Source organism: Ursus americanus, chromosome 2 (assembly GCF_024610735.1).
Source record: "Ursus americanus isolate L20-20 chromosome 2, mUrsAme1.1.p, whole genome shotgun sequence".
Taxonomy (NCBI): domain Eukaryota; kingdom Metazoa; phylum Chordata; class Mammalia; order Carnivora; family Ursidae; genus Ursus; species Ursus americanus.
Window position 1 is genome coordinate 69,401,137 of NC_142128.1, and position 18,660 is coordinate 69,419,796.

Genomic DNA, 18,660 nt, shown 5'->3' on the forward strand with positions numbered 1-18,660 from the left:
TGTGGTTTACTTGCAAGACCCTAGAAACTGGTTTCCATCCCTCACCCCTCTCCCATGTCCCCACGAAGGACCAGCGCTGGGAGCGGCTTCCATCCCCGCCACCTTGCTGTAACGGGAAGCCTCAGCCTTCCCCTTATCTGGGGCGGGGCGGGGCTGGCTGAGGGCCACTGCTGCTTTGAGGGCAGTGCACAGAAGTGACCTCACCCAGGGTGGGGCCAGGAGAGGAGGCTGCTGGAGGGGAAGGTGTTGGAGTTCTTAGAAAGTTAGCACTGGGAACGGAACATCTTGAGGACATGGGAGGAAGCAGCAGCTCCTGAACAAGAAGGGGGCGCAGGCAGAGGCTTGTCCAGGACCCCGGACTTTATCTCCCAGCCCTCTGGTCTCCCACCTGTGGGGTGCGGGTTTGAATCCTCTGCTGGGCAGAGTGTGGTGAGGAGTGAGCCCCAGGACATCTGGGACATAACGTCTGCCCCTGCTGGATGGCAAACCCTGAGGCAGGGCCAGCCTGGTGCCTGGTCTGGGGCACACATGAACAGATAGAGCAGGATTCCTTCCAGAGTGCCTCCGTGGCTCTGATGGTGGTGCTGTGGGAGAAAGCTTATGTGTTGATTTGCGGATGGAGAATTTCCCAGACAGGAGGTAGCTGGAGAAGCAGAAGAGCGCCTTCACTGTATTTACTGTTTGTGTGTGCTTTAGCCACTTCAAGCCTCAACTTTCCTCTCTGGAAAATGGGCATTGAAATCCCATTGCAAGCTCATTGCATCACTTAAGTGAGGTAGTCCATGGCAGGTGCCTGGCCCAGCTAGCAGATGGAAAACACACATAAAATGTTAATTTTCTTTTTCTTAATTCTCTACCTCCAGTTACTCAATCAAGTCCCATTCCTGGGACTAACACTCTCCCTCGTCCAGGTCAGTTGCTTTGGGAATTAGTGACTCCTGAGCCCATGTCCTTTGTCTCCCAGCTGGTACCTTTTGCTCTGGGTAACATTGCTCACCCATCTGTACCCTGCAAAGCACCCCGGTGCTTCAGATGGGCCAGCCTGGGGCTGGCTGGCTCTCTCTGACCACAGAGGACCCCCACGTCAAGATATGCTGGGCCTCACATCCCAGGATAAGGGCCCCAGGGTGAATGCCTGACTGACTTCACAATTCTTAGACCCTAAAACTCTGGAGCCCCTCTTCTCCAACCTCTTTCCCAGACTGCTTTTCTGCCAGTTCTCTTGTACCTGGCAGGTGTGCTCTGCCGTGTTCTTGGGGCTGGTTATTGAAGGAGAAGCAGTCCCTCGCACTGATGGGCTCTGCCAGGCAGGGCTGCTGCTCCCCCTCCCCTGCTCCCACTGTCTCCAGGGATCCTGATTTGATTTCCTCCAATCACCAGCACTGCCATCTGCCTGGGGTAATTAAATGGTATTTGAATTGGATCCAGGAATCCTATCACAAGCAGCCCACATGGTAGGGAGGGTGTCTTCCGGAGTTGGTGCTAGCCAGCAAAGCTGGACGCTTCCCAGACCAGACCCTCGGTTCACCTGGGAGGCACCTGGACACCCTGGGCTGTAAGTATTTGGTCCTGGGTCCCACAGGCCCAGGGGCAGAGGCAGCTCTGAGGGCCAGAGTGCGCCTTGCGTGCAGTGCCACGCCCCTCTTCTGGAGCTGGGCCTGCTGTCTCCCTGTGTGTATGAGCCGTTCTGTCCCCCAGGCCGCCTGAGCCCTGCCCTTACTGACATGGCTGCGTAGAAATAGTGGAGGCAGCCCACACACACTGCACACGCACACTGTTCCAGCGCCGCTCTGCCCCTTACTATCTGTGACCGACTGGGCACCATCTCATTTCCTCCTCTACAAACCAGGGTAGTATCACCGCAGGTGTTCTCTTCAGGATCACGAGTTGGTATACGTCGGTGCTTAGACACTCCCGGGTGCAGTGAGTGCGAATTTGTGTCAGTTGCCACTATTAGTGGTCGAGGTAGGAGAACTGCTGGCCCAGACCTCTCACTGGTGGGTCAAGTTTCTGGTCTGCAGGTTCTAGAGAGGACGAGCAAGAATCAGCTGCTCCCTTCCCAGTCAGAAACCAGTTCAGGGGGACACCGAGAGGCTGGGTTCTAGTTTCAACTGGAACTGGAACAGCTGGATAGCGTGGATGAAGGTGGTAAGCCTCCATTCCTGTCAGCCTCAGTGAGGGGAGAGCCACTAACCTGTGAGGACCCGTTGACACTGAAGGGAAAACACTTCTGAAGAAAACCCAGGCTACCATCTATGGTGTGAACTTGGCCTGGTGCAGCTAACCGCCCCCCATATGCTCCCCTGGGACTTACCCCCCTTGGGCCCTCTTGCAGCAAAGTGCAGGCAACAGGCTGCGGGGAGTACCTCCCCTGGCCTGAAGCTCTGAGTGGGCCTTGGGAGCTGGGGCAGCTCCAGATAGGGACAGGATGGCGACTTGGTGGCCCTGGCTCTGTGGCTAGGTCTCCCTCAGCTCTGGATGCATGCTGGCCTGGCCCTCTCACTCTTTTCTTCTCTTGGTAAATGTTGGCTTTGGGAAAGGGAGCCTGACAAGCAGCTCATTGTGAGTGCCTGGCTGATAGGGCTGGCTTGTGTGAGCCCAAGAGCATTAGCGCCTAACCCACCCCCACCGCCCTTTTACTTTAGGCATTTGGGAAGCGCTTTTCTGCCTGTCCCTACAGCGCATGCTCACTGACTCACACTTGGTTGCCATGGGGACCTCGTCATGGCAATGGCTGCTTAGAAGAGGGAGAAGAGGTGGCTGGATGGTGATAGCCCTATCTATGGTTGGCTCCCATTCAGCCCTGGTGCCACTTTTCTTCCTCTTGTCAGGGAGCCCAGCAGGAGTTGGGATGGGGCCCCTCCTGTGGCCGGCCTGGGATCCCTTGTAGAGGGTCATTTTCTCAGCTGACTTTTGGCTTGGCCTGGTCTGGCGGGGATGTGCTTGGTCTGGCCCCCTTGGCTCCTGGAGAGGAACCAGAACTGGTGCCTGAGAATGTTCCTCCAGGCTCTGGCATCTGAGAGGGGGCTCTGCAGCTGGAGGACTGGCAGCCCCTGCAGGCCTTGGCAGAAGCTGTTGTCTGTTCTTTAATTCAGTTTTTTTTGGGGGGGGGGGAGGGGCAGCCAGGCCTGTCCCTCCTGTCACCACCCTGGTGCTGAGCCTTACCTCCCAGAGGGGGCAAGCTGTCTTCTCTTCCTGATCTGTGGGACACTGATTTCTAGGGCTCTCCGTTCAACCAGGAGTGTGAGCTTTGACGTCAGACCTGGGGTTGGTTCTGTCGTGCCCCACGGTACAATCTTGGGCAAGTCACTTAAACTCTGTCAGCTTCCATTTTCTCATCTGTAAAATTAGGCAAATAATATGTACCTTACAGATTTATAGTGAAGAATACATGAATTCATTTATGTAAAATACTTTTAACCCAGATCCCGTGCATAGAGTGCTTGGTAAATGTTAGCAACTGCTCAATAAATGTTTGGGTGGAGTAGATATTGTTCTTACTATTATTATTATTATTATTGTATTGTTACAAAAGTTGCCTTCGTCCTCTGGGGAGGCTCCTAAGCTTCCTTCCTTCTCTTCAAGCTGGTGGGGGCTGGAGGGGGCCTGGGGAAGTGGAAGCTTGGCAGGCAGCATGAGCGAGGAGGGCCATGGCAGTCCCCTGCCGGCCGGGTCTGACCCAGGGCTATCCCCTTTCTGGGCAGGATTCGGCCCCAGCTATCAAAGGAGAAGATTGAGGGCTGTCACATCTGCACCTCTGTTACCCCTGGGGAGCCCCAGGTCCTTCTGGGGAAGGACAAGGCCTTCACCTATGATTTTGTCTTCGACCTGGACACCTGGCAGGAACAAATCTATTCGACCTGTGTGAGCCAGCTCATCGAGGGCTGCTTCGAGGGCTACAATGCCACAGTGCTGGCCTATGGGCAGGTAAGCCGCCTCCCCTCCCACAGCGGGCCCCTCCAACCCTAGTCTCTGCAGCTGCTGGGAGAGAGCGTCCCCTCCCCCTTCAGACCCGTTGAGATGGCGCTGTGGTTTTGTCTATTGTCCCAGCATGCTGTTTCACTGCTAGTTATTCCAGAGAGGCTGTCACTCTGAGGAGACTCCCCCAGGGTGTGGCTTTGGAACCAGGAGGGGTGGGTGACCCGGGCTGGGAGGTACATAGTAAGGGTCTGAGGCCCCCGGCTTGCCGGTGGCCCCCCGAGGGTGCTCACACCGTCCTTCCATCCTTGCTGATGCAGACAGGGGCCGGGAAGACATACACGATGGGCACTGGCTTTGACACGGCGACGTCGGAGCAGGAGCAGGGCATCATTCCCAGGGCCATCGCACACCTCTTCGGGGGCATTGCTGAGCGCAAGCGGCGGGCGCAGGAGCAGGGTGTGGCTGGGCCTGAGTTCAAAGTCAGCGCTCAGTTCCTGGAGGTACTGTGGCCTCGTAGTGCGGGTGGAAGGGAGATTTGGGGAACAGCAAGACCATGAGGTTGGGCTTACCCCCAGGACAGTGGAATGAGCCTAGGGGAGCTGTGGAGAATGGCATGGAAACACGTGTCTGGCACATATGAGAACTCTGGTTCCCGCCCATTCTTCTTGCCTCGGCAGGTTGCTCCCCAGCCTCAGAGAAGCCTGCCCTATCCCCTCTGGCCGAGGTCCTTACGGACCCTCCCTCTGAGTCTTCTCTGACCTCAGGGCGGGGAGGTCCTCCAGAAGGAGTTTTTCTTTGTAACTGGTCCTGCCTCTTTCTGGGAGAATGTCTGTGTGCCAAGACCAGGCTTTGGGCATCTGGGAACTTTGCAGGTAGAGGAAGGAATCTTTGGCCTATCAAAGGGCCTCTCAGAAGGGTGTCTAAGAAAGCAGGTGTTTCTGGATGCTTCTCATGAGTGCCTGACTCGAACAGTGTCCTTCTTTGGGAGCTTGAACCAGGTGGCTTCAGTTCTCCACTTGTGAAACCCCATCCCATTGACCCCCCTGGCTCTGGGGCATTTGCTGGGTAGGGGGCTGTCCTGGGCTCTGACTGTACCCAGGTTGTCCTCTGAGGGAGGGGTGAGGCTCCAGCCCTCTCTAGGGCTTCCATGGCCCACCCTGCCCACTGCACCGTTATGACTCCCTCCTGGGCCCTCAGAGTGGCTGCTTTCCCCTTAGGGGACCCTGTATTTTAGGCTTGAGAGTTTTTCATTGTCCTCCTGGACTTTGCTTCTGATAAAGTGACTGCCTGTGTGTGTGTGTGTGTGTGTGTGTGCGTTCTGCTGTGTATCGCTATAAGCTTTTCCATCTCTTTGTTTTCTTCTTTTCCCTATTCTGTTTCCATGGGGATCCCCAAAGAGTAGGGCAGTTCCTAGAAAACTCATGCCAAAGGGCGAACCACAAGGGGTTAAATGATGCCGGTGTGCCTGTCCCAACAGACAGACAGACACCATGGCACCCACATTGCACCAGTCCCTTCCGTTTCCCCTTCCCCTTCCTGTGGAGTATTTCTGTCCCTTTGAGGCATCAAAGCCTCGGATGTCGGAGGGCTGCAGCCCGCCCCTCCCCCACAGGATTCTGCTGGCCACTGACCAAGCTGCCCGGTCCCTTTTCCCCACGCCCCAGCTCCGGCTCCCTGCCTGGGGAATATCGCAGCAGGTGAAGCTTACCCTGCCAGCGATTCCAAACACAGGAATCTCCAAGGCTGAGACCTGGTCAGGCCACCTCCCTCCCCAAGTGGTCTCTCCAGGCTCTCCCCAGGATGCAGGGCCCCAGCGGCATGCTCTCCATGCCCACATTACTGCCCCACTGGGAGGCTGTCCTCACCTCAGCCCCCAGGAACCATCGGGATCAAGGCACGGTCTCTACTGAGCTCTGCCTGTCCCCTCCCTCATCCGAAACCACATCCCCACCCCCTTTCCCAGCCTAGCAACAAACATAATAGGATCTGCCTGATTTATGGTCCTAACTTCTTCATCTGCATCTGAGACCCGAGTCCCCTTGTCCCCTTTAGGTCCTTAGTCCCCTGACAAGACTGAAAGCTGCTGAATGCTGGTTCCTTGGGGGAGTGGAAGCACAACCTCAGTATAGTTCTGCCCAGGACCCAGCTGCCCCCCACTCCTGTTTAGAAGAAAGATCCTGGAATCCAGAACCCAGAGTGGACCAGGGTTGGCAAGTTCACCTCCCAGAGCCTCAGTTTCCACATCTGCAAAACAGAGCTGGTTTATAAACATGGGAAAGCCCCTCGGGGCCCCAGACCACGTGCCACGTGCACCCAGCAGCTCTTTCTGCCCCCACACAGCTCTACAACGAGGAGATCCTCGACCTGTTTGATAGCACCCGTGACCCTGACGCCCGCCACCGCAGGTCCAACATCAAGATCCATGAGGATGGGAATGGTGGCATCTACACCACAGGCGTCACTTCCCGCCTCATCACCTCCCAGGAGGAGGTGAGCACCCACCGGAGGTCCGGGGCAGGCGGGGGCCGGCTCCACGGCCCGTCTCCTGCCCTGACTTGCGCCTCCCCCCGCAGCTGATCCAGTGCCTGAAGCAGGGCGCCCTGTCCCGCACCACGGCCAGCACACAGATGAATGTGCAGAGCTCCCGCTCACACGCCATCTTCACCATCCACGTGTGCCAGATGCGAGTGTGCCCCCAGCCCGACCCAGTAAGGAACCCACGGAGGCCCAGGAGCTGGTGCAGTGGGAGGGGCTTCTCAGGAGGGCAAGAAGAGGAAGGAGCCATGGAGCTGAAGCTAGCAAATCGGGGGTTGGGGCTTGCCTTGGCCACTTGTTGGTTTTTCTTGTTCTTTTTTCTTAAGCCTCAGTCCCCCACCTGTAATGGGGTACCCCAACCCCTATCGTTGTGAGGCTTGCACGAGCATCATGTGTGCCAGTACTGTGTACATCGGCAGATTCTCTCACGTGCAAGGGGAGAGGGCGGTGCAGCCTGCCCTGCCTCTCAGCCCCCAATCCCCCCCCCCAGGCAGCATTCCTGAGGGTGAGGGCCAAGAGCAGAGGAGCCACGAGGTGGGGCAGGCCCGGGTGCGTCAGCTGCTAACTTCTGCTGCAGGTGAATGAGGCGGTGACGGGGCTTCCTGAGGGCACGGCTCCCACCAGTGAGTATGAGACACTCACTGCTAAGTTTCATTTCGTGGACCTGGCCGGCTCAGAGCGGCTGAAGCGGACCGGGGCCACCGGCGAGCGGGCCAAGGAGGGCATCTCCATCAACTGCGGCCTGGTAGGCACTCGGCGGGTCACCAGCCCCAGGGGCCAGCACAGCTCAGTCTCAGACCCTTTCCAGACCCTCCAGGCCCACGGCTGCCCCGTCCTCCTTGTGCCTCTTGCTGGCTGCTGGCCAGGGCACCCATATATCACTACTGTTACGCCTTTGGTCCTTTGCCCTCTCCCTTGCCCCCAACTTCTTGACTTCACCAAATGATCATATCTGCACCTAAACCCTCTCAGGAAGCTTGAGGGCTGCTGGGTCATCGAGGCAGGTACAGATGGCTCAGGGGCTGTCTTGTTCCCACTCCCCCTCTCCCTGAGTGCCTCTCAAGTGCCAGGGTCTGTCTCCCACAGCTGGCCTTGGGCAACGTGATCAGCGCCTTGGGGGACCAGAGCAAGAAGGTGGTACACGTGCCCTACAGGGACTCGAAGCTCACTCGGCTCCTCCAGGACTCGCTGGGGGGCAACAGGTACCCTACAGCCAACATCCAGGGAAGGGGCAGGGGAGACGGGAACCTCCTGGAGAATCCTGATGTGAGGGTTTGATTCACGAGGGCCTTGTGGATGAGGAGGCCTTCCTACTGCTGGCTGTGGGCTTGGGAGACAGGAGCCTTGAGATGGCGCATGACCTTTAGCCAGTATGGTCAGACTTAGTTTCCTTGTCTGCACAGCAGGGAGAGATAGTCTTGAAGTGATAAAGCCCAAATAGGGTAATGGATGGAAACCACTAAGGAAATACAGATCTGTGACCGGCAGTGACATGTCCCATGGCCAACCGCCTTCACTGTGGGTTGCTACTGTTGGAAGGAACCCCGTGGCTAGGTGTTCCAGAGCCCCAGGTCCCAGGTGCTGCTCTGGTGAATGCCAGGTCCTTAGGGCATTAAGGCAGTAGGGGAATAGGTTGGGAGCGGGAGCTCTGCCCTGGAGCAATGCTTCCAGGGACTTGGCTCGAACCTCACTTGGCTCGGTCCTCCTTCGGGGACCCCTCGAACCTCACTCTCCTACTGCACCCCCCCAGCCAGACCATCATGATTGCCTGTGTGAGTCCCTCAGACCGGGACTTCATGGAGACGCTCAACACACTCAAATATGCCAATCGGGCCCGCAACATCAAGAACAAGGTGGTGGTGAACCAGGACAAGACGAGCCAGCAGATCAGCGCCCTGCGGGCCGAGATCGCTCGGCTGCAGATGGAGCTGATGGAGTACAAGGCGGTGAGCACAGTCTGCGCACGGTGGGCTCTAGTTCTTCGGCCTCCCTCCCCCCGTCCCTCGCCTCCCCGGCCACTCCCCTCCGCTTCCTGAGTATTGGCTGTGTGCCAGCCATGACTAAGGGGCTCCCGGGGGCGAATCGAGCACGGTCGGAGCCGCTGGGGTTTTAGCACCCGGAGAGAAAGGCGGGAACTCAGCTGTCCCGCTGCATAGCTCTGATGCCCAGGACCGAGGCTCATGTTTCATGCCCGCTGACTGTGCTGCGTGGGAGCAGATGAGACTCCTAGCCTGTGGTACAGACTAAGAATAATTGATGGGACCACATGAGTCCAGTGTGCCTGGGGCAGGGCAGAGGAGAGAGAGCTGGCCCTCCTCACTCAGGTGCACAGTCAGGGAAGGCCTCAAGAAGGAGGGGGCCTGTTATATCGATTTTAAAAAAAGAAAGAGATATCATCAGAAGCAAGTGGAGCAGGATTCCAGGATGCAAACAAGCCGCGCTCGCAGGCACAGAGATGGGGAAATGGGTGCTTCTGCCGGGAAGCGTCTAATTCCATATGACTAAGGCAAAGGTCAATCGCTGCTGGTAGCCCATCGTGTGAATCCGGTACACAAATTTGGGTTTGGGTTTGGCTTTCCCTTTGTTTTAAAAGAATGCAACTTTGTTGCCTTTCTGAAAATCAGGGAATTTCAGTTTTTCCCAAAAAAGGTGAAGACCTAACAACATATAGCACTACATTGGCTGGAGTGGCCTAGTTGCTGACCCTTTTAGACTAGGTCTGTGACTCTGTTAACTGCAGTCTGCACCACTCCCTGTTGTCTTGTACTCAGACTCACTTATGCCAACTGCCTGGGCCCCTTAGGGTTTTGGCCCTTGGGTTAGCACTTATGGTGATAGGAAGGTAGGCAGTGGAAAGGTAGGTAAGTCAAGGCAAGATTGGGGGAGGCTGGAATGGCTGGTTGTAGAATTTGGACTTTCTGGTTGTCAATGAGAGCCCTGGGAGATAGGAGCTGTGTTTTAGGAAACGTGGGGTGGGAGAGACTGGCGGTGCTGCTAGGTACGTCACCAGCCCTTTCCTGCCCTGCGAGCTCTGGCACCTGACTGCTCCCTGCCCGCCCCTCGTCCCAGGGCAAGAGGGTGATCGGGGAGGATGGTGCCGAGGGCTACAGTGACCTGTTCCGGGAGAATGCCATGCTGCAGAAGGAGAATGGGGCACTGCGTCTGCGGGTGAAGGCCATGCAGGAGGCCATCGATGCCATCAACAACCGCGTCACTCAACTCATGAGCCAGGAGGCTAATCTGCTCCTGGCCAAGGCTGGTAAGTCGGGGTGCACCAGGCTAGCTCAGACACCCAACGGCCGGGACCCCCTGTCCCCATACTGACCCTAGGATATTAGGCAAGCTGGGCCAGCAAATCAATTCACAGATCAGTGCATTTATGAATTTTTTCCAATTGATTTTTTAAAAAGATTTATTTATTTGAGAGAGAGAGAGAGGCAGGGTGAGGGGGCAGTGGCAGAGGGAGAGGAAGAGAGAGAATCTCAAGCAGACTCCCCACTGAGCACAGAGCCCACATGGGGCTCGATCTCACAACCCTGAGATCATGACCTGAGCCGAAATCAGGAGTTAGATGCTTAGCTAACTGAGCCACCCAGGCACCCCCCAATTGATTTAAAACCTTTTTTATGACCATCAGCAATACATGAATACACCGTCCTTGCTTAACATGCGTGTATAAAGTAAAGGTTAAAAATCCCCCCTCATTAAACTCTCCACTCCACGTCCTCTCTACTTAGAAGTAGCCCGTGCGCATTTGCCCACACCTTTGTCCGTACCTTTGCTCCAAGCGTGAATGTATATTCGTATGTACGTATGCACATAGGTGTGTGTGCGAATATATACTGCCCTTTCTTTTTCTGTGTAGGAGACCATGTGTATTGTCCTTTGACTTCCCACTTTCACTTAGCATTATGCTTTGGAGATCTTCCCATGTTAAAACATATGAACCTACTTGATTCTTGTAAACGGCACAGTGTTCTCTATGTGAGGATAGTGAACACTGTCTGATAGCATTCCTCTCCGGATGGAGCTTGGTTGTTTCTGATTCCTGCTGTCTCCCGCCGTGCTTGCATATACCCATCGCATGGACAGGTGTTTCTTCAATGTAGATTCCTTCTGGGGAAAGGCCCATGTGTGGTACCCTATTGGAGGCCCGGGTACAAGACCACCAGTTCCGGGCCGCAGGTCCTTGCCGTTCCTTACCCTCTGTGTTGCCCTCTCCCCGCCGCCTTCCCTCTCCAGGTGATGGCAATGAGGCCATTGGTGCGCTGATCCAGAACTACATCCGGGAGATTGAGGAGCTGCGGTGAGTGCGTCCCAGCACGTCTGGGAGCCGTGGAGGAGGGCCTGGGCCGGGCCACAGCCCGGGGCAGTGTCGGCTCACCCGCTGGCTCTCCCCACGCAGGACGAAGCTCCTGGAGAGTGAGGCCATGAACGAGTCCCTGCGCCGCAGCCTCTCCCGGGCCTCGGCTCGGAGCCCCTACTCCCTGGGCGCGTCTCCAGGCGCTGCGGCCTTCGGGGGCAGCCCGGCCAGCTCCATGGAGGACGCCTCGGAGGTGATCCGCCGGGCCAAGCAGGACCTGGAGCGGCTCAAGAAGAAGGAGGTCAGGCAGCGGAGAAAGAGGTGAGGCGAGTGCGCCCCAGCTTTGCGGGCTCTCCAGGAGCACTGCTGCCCCCCTGCGTGTAGCCGGCGCTGCCCCAGGGCTACTTGGGAGCTCACCGAGCACATTTGCTCAGACTTTTGGGCAGAAGCCCCTCACCCTTTCTCTAATGCTGCACCTTCCCCCGAGGGGAGGGTGGAGATTACCCAGGGTTAATTCTAGACGGGGGTGGGGGGGGGTAAAGAGGAGCAGCCAGATTCTCCACAGAACGGGAACCGGCCCCATCCTCCTGCCCTTCAGACCAGACATTCCTATCCCTCCCCTGCCACCCCCTGCCACCCCCTGCCACATGCTCAAAGCTAACCTGGCCTACCCTTCACTCCTGGGCAGCCCAGAGAAGGAGGCCTTCAAAAAGAGGGCAAAACTCCAACAGGAAAACAGTGAGGAGACCGATGAGAATGAGGCTGAGGAGGTGAGGGACTGCCCCGTCCCCTCCCCTCTCCATGCTTCCCCCCCCACCCCCATGTCCCTGCCGAGTGGAGGGGCCCCCACGACCACCTTGGCAGGGTGGGGGAGAGGCTTAGGTCTGCCTCCAGTTGAGTTGGTCCCTGAACTTCCTTGTATGGCTGACTGGTTGCCATGGTGATCTCCATCCCTCAGTTCCCCCCCACCTCATTCCCAGTGGGTGAGGCTGGGCAGGGAGGCTTTCCTAGAGCAGCTGTGCCCAGGCTGTTGGGGGAGTCAGGTGGTACTCTTTCGGCACTGGGGGTGGGCACAAGGGGCCCTGACCGTGGTCTGCCCCGTTCCCCACCCTCTTGACACACCTGAGGCCTTGTCCAGACTCCCTCTGCTTCTGGGCTCTCCTCCCTGAGGCCAGGCCCAGCCTGAGTAAGGAGAGCCCACTGGCCACCCCTAATGGTGCTCGGTGCCCAGGAGGAGGAAGAGCGAGACGAGAGTGGCTGTGAGGAGGAGGAGGGGCGCGAGGATGAAGACGAGGACTCGGGCAGTGAGGAGAGCCTGGTGGACTCGGACTCAGACCCTGACGAGAAGGGTGTGTATGCCCAGGCTGGGGCAGGGGGAGGCGACATGCCAAATGGCAGGTGCCCGGGGCCGGCTGTCAGTCAGCACTGGGCCCAGAGAAACTGCTCAGACCCTCCAGTTACAAGACCCTCAGCCAGATGCCCCCTTGGCTGGGGTCAGGCCTTACTTGAGTTCTCAAAGAATGTGGACACGTGGGTCCCGGAACTCCCAGACATGATACCACCACCGCTGCCACCACCACCACCACCACCAACAGCAGTGATAAGCATGGCAGCACCCAACCCTCCACATGGCCTGAGGTTTTCAGTTCTCACTACAACCCTGTGCATAGGTGTTTGGAGCCCCCCAAGTTCAGAGAAGTCTAGTGACTTTCCCCAGCATGGTAGGTGCAGAGCTGGGCCTTGAATGGTGTTGAAACCCACTCCTCTAAGTGGGGGCACTTGCCCTGTCAGCTCTACCCTGCCGTCATTTCTGACCCACAGCCCTCCTCCTCCAGGCTGGGTCCCATGCCATCTACGACAGGTAGACCTTGGCCTCTGGGCACAGCTGGTGTGGTGGGATGCCTAGATGCTCCCTGCCCCCAACCAGGCTCCTGGGCCAGCCTCTAGTCTCTGAGGCTGGTCTTCAAATATGTCGCCCCGCCTGGCAGCCCTTACCCACCATGGCATTTATCCTTGCCTCCAGCCTCTGGTCACCGACTGCTCGTGGCTGACTAGAGGAAAGCCCCCAGCACCCCCCTCCCGCCCTAAGCCCCTGGCACTGGATGGAGCCTGTCTCTGCCCCGCAGAGGTGAACTTCCAAGCCGACCTGGCCGACCTGACATGTGAGATCGAGATCAAGCAGAAGCTGATCGACGAGCTGGAGAACAGCCAGCGACGGCTGCAGACACTCAAACACCAGTACGAGGAGAAGCTGATTCTGCTTCAGAACAAGATCCGAGACACACAGCTGGAGCGTGACCGCGTGCTGCAGAACCTCAGTGAGGCCCGCGCTAGCCCGCCCGGCCTCCCGGCCCCTGGCACCTTTGGGATTTGCCCGGTCCCAATTTTGCCCGATTTGCGCTGTGGCCCTCTGACCCACCTAACTAACCCTAATTCTCTGCCACATTTTACATTTATTATTGTTATTTTTTATTAGCATCTTAAGTATTAGAATCCTTTATTTCCCTAGGCACATGGGCATGGCACTCCTCAGCTTTTTTTCTGCATTCAGTTCCTCGAATATTTTCCTTTAAACCCATTTACAAACCAACTTGTCACATTCTAGCTTCTTTACACTTGCTCTTAGCACATTCATTCAATCACTGTTTCTCATTCATTCGCTTACTCAGCAAACATTTGTTGACTCCATCTTACAGAGCTGATATTACTCTAGGCGCTAGAGGTATTGGGGTGAGCAGAATTCCAGCTTCGTGAAGCGTACGGTCTGGCGGGGAGGGACAGACGTAAATAAGATAAATAAGCAGAGTGTGTAACGTGCCCGGTGGTGGTCAGTACCATGAAAAAAACAGAGCAGGGAAGGAGGACAGGGCATGGCAAGGAGTGGAGTGGAGTTTTATAAAGGGCAGTCATGGAAGGCATCTCGGAGAAGGTGACATGTGAGCAGACCCGAAGGAGGTGAGAGAAGTCTCGCGGAGAGTGAGCACGGGCTGAGCACTCCAGGCAGAGAACAGAAGATGCCGAGCCCCGGAGGTGGGAGTATGCCTGGCATGTTGGTGGAATAACAAGGGACGGACCTCGGGAACACAGTGAAAGGGGACAGTGACAAGAGATGGGATAATGCAAGAACTAACTACGGGACCAGGTCACACCCGTCATTATAAGGACATTGCTTTGTTCTCTGAGAGAGATGGGAAGGTGTGGAGTTTTGAGAGAGGAATGTGATGTAGGTTTTAAAAGCATGTTGGTGTGATCACTGGCTGCTCGGTAGGGGAATGAAAGTGGTGGCTTGAGGCCAGTTAGAAAACCGTTAACAAAGATCCTGGTGAATCCTTGGGGAAAAAATTTTTAAAAAAGAAAACCAAAGAACCTAGTGAAAGAGGATTTAGGCAGGAGGTGGTGAGGAGTGGTCCCGTTCTGGATACATTTCAAAGGTAGAGACAAAATGTTTTGTTGATTAACTGGTTGGAGGATGTAAGGGGAGCCAAGGACGTCTCCAGGCTTCAAGCTTCTGGAAGGGTGGTGATGACATCTACGGAGAGGGGAAGCCTTCTGGGGTGAGGGAAACAGAGATTGGGAGTCTGTTTGTGCCTGTTAAGTTGGAGATGTCTGCCACACGTCTCCATGGAGACGCCTGTTGGCATTTCAGGTAGCAAAGGTCAAGGATAGAGAATCTGCTTCTCCTTCTGCTCTGGCCCACACCACTGTCTTCTTACTAGCTCTTTCCTTCCCACTGGCCCGACCCTTTCCTCCAGTCATGGGTCCAAACCGAGCCAGCAGGGGTGGCCCACAGGACCCTCACAGGAAACTGGGGACCAGAGGCTCAGAGATCTTGAGATGAAAACACCCCCTCAAGGTCCCATAGAATGATGGAGCAGGAAGGGGAGTTGGCCTCTTCCAGCCTGATCCCCTCCTTGTGTAACTAAGAAACAGGCACACAGAGGGGTGTGACCTGCTCACAGTCCTGGGGTGAGTCTAGAACCCAGGCTCCTGCCCCCCCCCACCCTCTGTGAGCCCGAAGCTGATAGAACCCTCGGGGATGCAGGGCACTGACAGCCACCTCTTACCGCTCTCAGGCACCATGGAGTGCTACACGGAGGAGAAGGCCAACAAGATCAAGGCTGACTACGAGAAGCGGCTGCGGGAGATGAACCGGGACCTGCAGAAGCTGCAGGCCGCGCAGAAGGAGCACGCACGGCTGCTCAAAAACCAGTCCCGCTACGAGAGGGAGCTGAAGAAGCTGCAGGCCGAGGTGGCTGAGATGAAGAAGGCCAAGGTAGGGGTCAGGGGGGTGGCCATGGGGTGTCTTCTTAAAACCCACTTACGATGTTAATAATAATCATCGCTATGAGCATGGACAGTCTTCTTCAGACACAGCACCCGACCTCGTCCTGCGCACTGTCCTCTGAGCCAGGGTCCTCCTCCAGGGGGAGCCACCTCTCCTAGTAGAGGGGCAGGCCAGGAGCTCCGCGGGGTGCTGCTCAACACTGCCCCCTCTGGTAGGAAACTGCACCAGCACCACACTTGTGGCTGGGCTACGCGAGTACCGCTGAGGCCTCTCGTGGGGGCAGCCTTTGCCTATGGTAATGATAATTATCATACCATCAATTGAACGCTTGCTGTGGCCAGGCTCTAGGCTAGTTGCCTAACATGCACGAGCATACTAAAGTCCTGAGGAGAAGCTCGTGAAGGAGGTCCTGTTATTAATCGTGTTTTGTGCATGGGAAAGTGAGGTGTGCAACTTTGGGCGGATCGCCCTCTGTCTAGGGGAACACAGCTCTTCCCTAGGAAGCCTCTGACCCCTGACCCCAGCAGAGACTGCCAGCTCAGGTTTGCACACAACTTCTAGCATGCCGCAGTTCTCAGGTCAGGCCTGGGCTGCTCTGCTCGGTGCCAGTCTTTGGGGAGAACCCTCATTCTGGACCCCGAAGACCCGGCAGCAGCGAGCCTTCCTCTGTAGATTCACCCTTGCAGAGCCTGCCGTTGGAGATGGAAGCCAACCCCACCAGCCGCCAGCCCCTTTAGAGCCTCGCCTCCCTCCCTCCCAGGCCATTTCCTCTCAAGACTGTCCTCAGGGCAGTGCAGGCTAGTGATGTTTCTGGTCATGTCTGAGGCCTCCGTGGTGGAGGAAGGATCAACCTCCACGTGACTATTATTCCCTGTCACTTGGAAAGTGTCTAAAGCCCTGCATACATTGCACTGTCATGCTTTGGGCACCAGGACGCGGCGGGAGGGGGCGGATGCCGCAGGGCCCCAGGTACATGGCTCTCTATCAGGTTGGGTCATCTCCGGCCACACCGAGGGTACTCTCTGTGCCCTTGCCACAGCTCTGACAACTCCAGGTTCCAGGCTTTCTATGCCTGACCACTTGCTTTGCTCTGAACTGGCATGCTGTCATCCCTGGGGCTATGGTAAAAGCTAGATTTGGGGGGGTGCAAAATGACCTGGGCCAAAAGTCTGACCGTTCGTGCCCAGCTTTATGACTCTAAGTCGTTTGTCTCTCTGAGGTTCATTTCCTTGTTTATGAAACGAGAATGGTAACACCTCTCTCCTGTGGCTGTCACAACAGCAGTGCTTGGTTATAGCGTGTTCTCGATACGTGGTGCTGGCTCTTACGGTTGTCAGTGTGAGCCTGGCCCTGGAATGCGGCTTGGACCCTCATCTCAGCCCTGTCTCCTGCTCAGCTGTCCATGGGCGAGAGGAAAGCACTCCACCCAGGGGGGGTAACCCGCCTCCAGCAACCCTGGGCTGGTCCTCGAATGGCCAGACCCAGGATGGTGGCTTGGGGAAGGGGCCACCAGGGGCTGTGACATCCGAAAGTGGGGAGCAGGGTTAAACGTTGCAGAGTGGTTACACCGCACAGCTGGGCTGGCAGTAAGGCCCCTCCTTCTGGCAGGTTGCCCAGATGGTGGGGGCTTCAACTCCCACGGAGGAGTAGGAGCAGACCCCTCGCTCCAGACCCCTGAGCCCCAAGCCAGTGCTGCCTGGCAGGCCACCACCCCTGCTCAGCATCCTCAGAGCCAGGCCCTCCCAGGGCGGGGGGCCCACTGCCCAGCCTCGCCCCCACCACCCCTGCCTGTCCAGGTGGCCCTGATGAAACAGATGCGTGAGGAGCAGCAGCGGCGGCGGCTGGTGGAGACTAAGAGGAACCGGGAGATTGCCCAGCTCAAGAAGGAGCAGCGGCGACAGGAGGTGAGGGGCAGGCCTTGGGGACCTCCAGCTGCCCTGTGTGCCTGGCTGCCCCTCGGCTCCCATGACCCTAAGCAGTAACAGTCACACTTGCAGCAGGGCGCAGCCTGGCATGGGAGGGCACAAACACGCGGGCTTCTGGTCTACCCCCTCTAGTGCTGGGGGGGGGTGACTCGAGCCCCAGAGAGGGCAGGCCCTTGCCCAGGGTCCCCAGCAAGTCAGAGCTGGGACTGTGCAGCTGCCGCCCTGAGCCCGCTGTCCCCGGGTTCCCTACCGTCGTGTAGACGAGAGGCGGAGGGGATTCCCTGCACCAAGAGAGCGGTCTGCACTGTGACCTCTGGGAAGAGGAGCCAAACTTGGGGTCCCATCTTATCAATAAGTTTGGGCTGCTTGAGAATCTGCCCAAAAGCCAGGCTTCCGCCAACAGTGCTGGGCAGACCAGGCTGTGGGGCCTAAGTGCGGACCCCAACCCCCTTCTCTCACCCACAGTTTCAGATCCGAGCGCTGGAGTCCCAGAAGCGGCAGCAGGAGATGGTCCTGAGGAGGAAAACCCAGGAGGTGAACAAGACTCTGCTCCCCTTCTCCTGAGTTCTTCCAGAGTTGGGAGGGACCACGTCCCACCGGTGGCTCTGGCTGTCCCTGTCACTCAGCACACACAGTGGAGCAGAGCCTGCGTGAGGCCTGTCATAAGGGCCTTTCTCGACAAGAGGGCCGAGGCTTGAAGGCAGGGCTGCAGGCTCTGGTCCCAGCGGCTCGAGACCTTAATTAAAAAGATAGAAGTCTCGGGATGCCTGGGTGACTCAATCAGTTAAGCGTCTGCCTTCGGCTCAGGTCATGGTCCCAGGGTCCTTGGACTAAGCCCCGCATGGGGCTCCTTGCTCAGCAGGGAGTCTGCTTCTCCCTCTGCTTTGCTCCCCCTGCTTGTGCCCTCTCTCGCTTGCTCTCTCATACTTAAATAAATAAAAGCTTTTTTTAAATTAAAAAAAATAAATGAATAGAAACTGGAGCAGCCCCTGTGTTTGCCCCATCTGGCACCCCCCAATTTGGGCCTTTTCACAGGTTCCAGGGCCCCCTGCTCACTGGGTTCCTCTTTTCTCGGCCCCAGGTGTCCGCACTGAGGCGCCTGGCCAAGCCCATGTCTGAGCGGGTGGCAGGGCGTGCAGGACTGAAGCCACCTATGCTGGACTCAGGGGCTGAGGTGTCAGCCAGCACCACGTCCTCGGAGGCTGAATCGGGGGCCCGCTCTGTCTCCAGCATCGTGCGCCAGTGGAACCGCAAAATCAACCACTTTTTGGGGGACCACCCAGCGCCTGCTGTCAATGGCACCCGCCCTGCCAGGTGAGGCGGACGGGTGGTCCCCTGGCCGGTGTGGGCAGAGGGGGTGCAAGTCTGGGGGCAGGACCAGGGAGAGGCGAGCCCAGGGGAAGTGGGGTCCTGTGATGGGTCCCCGTGGCTGTCAGCTCTGGGGTTGGGGGCTCTGGGGGTGTCGATGGAGTTCCAGAGGTTGAGAGTGCTTCTACCCAGGTGGGTGGGGGGATGGGGAAATAGGGAACGGGGATTAAAGAGTACACTCATTATGCTGAAAAAAATAAAATACAACAAAATGATTTTAAAAATGCATTTTTCCTCAAAAGAACATATTATTAACAGTGTTTAGTGACCAAATACAGAAAACCTGAGAAAAAAAGTTTAAAAAAGGGAGTGTTCCCAACCAA

The 18,660-nt window shown here is 57.0% G+C and overlaps 1 protein-coding gene across 3 annotated transcripts in view; it reads left to right on the forward strand.

The window, feature by feature from the left end:
- The window catches only part of KIF21B (kinesin family member 21B), a 47,801-nt gene that overhangs the window by 9,923 nt on the left and 19,218 nt on the right, over window positions 1–18,660 (forward strand). For all 3 annotated transcript variants that reach the window (XM_045787706.2, XM_045787705.2, XM_045787707.2), the window contains exons 2-18: window positions 3,705–3,927; window positions 4,239–4,421; window positions 6,262–6,411; window positions 6,495–6,629; window positions 7,034–7,201; window positions 7,543–7,658; window positions 8,207–8,402; window positions 9,526–9,715; window positions 10,699–10,762; window positions 10,862–11,080; window positions 11,448–11,529; window positions 11,991–12,108; window positions 12,886–13,077; window positions 14,833–15,032; window positions 16,841–16,948; window positions 17,435–17,503; window positions 18,051–18,283. In XM_045787706.2, the coding sequence (XP_045643662.2) occupies window positions 3,705–3,927; window positions 4,239–4,421; window positions 6,262–6,411; window positions 6,495–6,629; window positions 7,034–7,201; window positions 7,543–7,658; window positions 8,207–8,402; window positions 9,526–9,715; window positions 10,699–10,762; window positions 10,862–11,080; window positions 11,448–11,529; window positions 11,991–12,108; window positions 12,886–13,077; window positions 14,833–15,032; window positions 16,841–16,948; window positions 17,435–17,503; window positions 18,051–18,283 (2,646 nt within the window). The remainder of the gene's footprint in view (window positions 1–3,704; window positions 3,928–4,238; window positions 4,422–6,261; window positions 6,412–6,494; window positions 6,630–7,033; window positions 7,202–7,542; window positions 7,659–8,206; window positions 8,403–9,525; window positions 9,716–10,698; window positions 10,763–10,861; window positions 11,081–11,447; window positions 11,530–11,990; window positions 12,109–12,885; window positions 13,078–14,832; window positions 15,033–16,840; window positions 16,949–17,434; window positions 17,504–18,050; window positions 18,284–18,660) is intronic.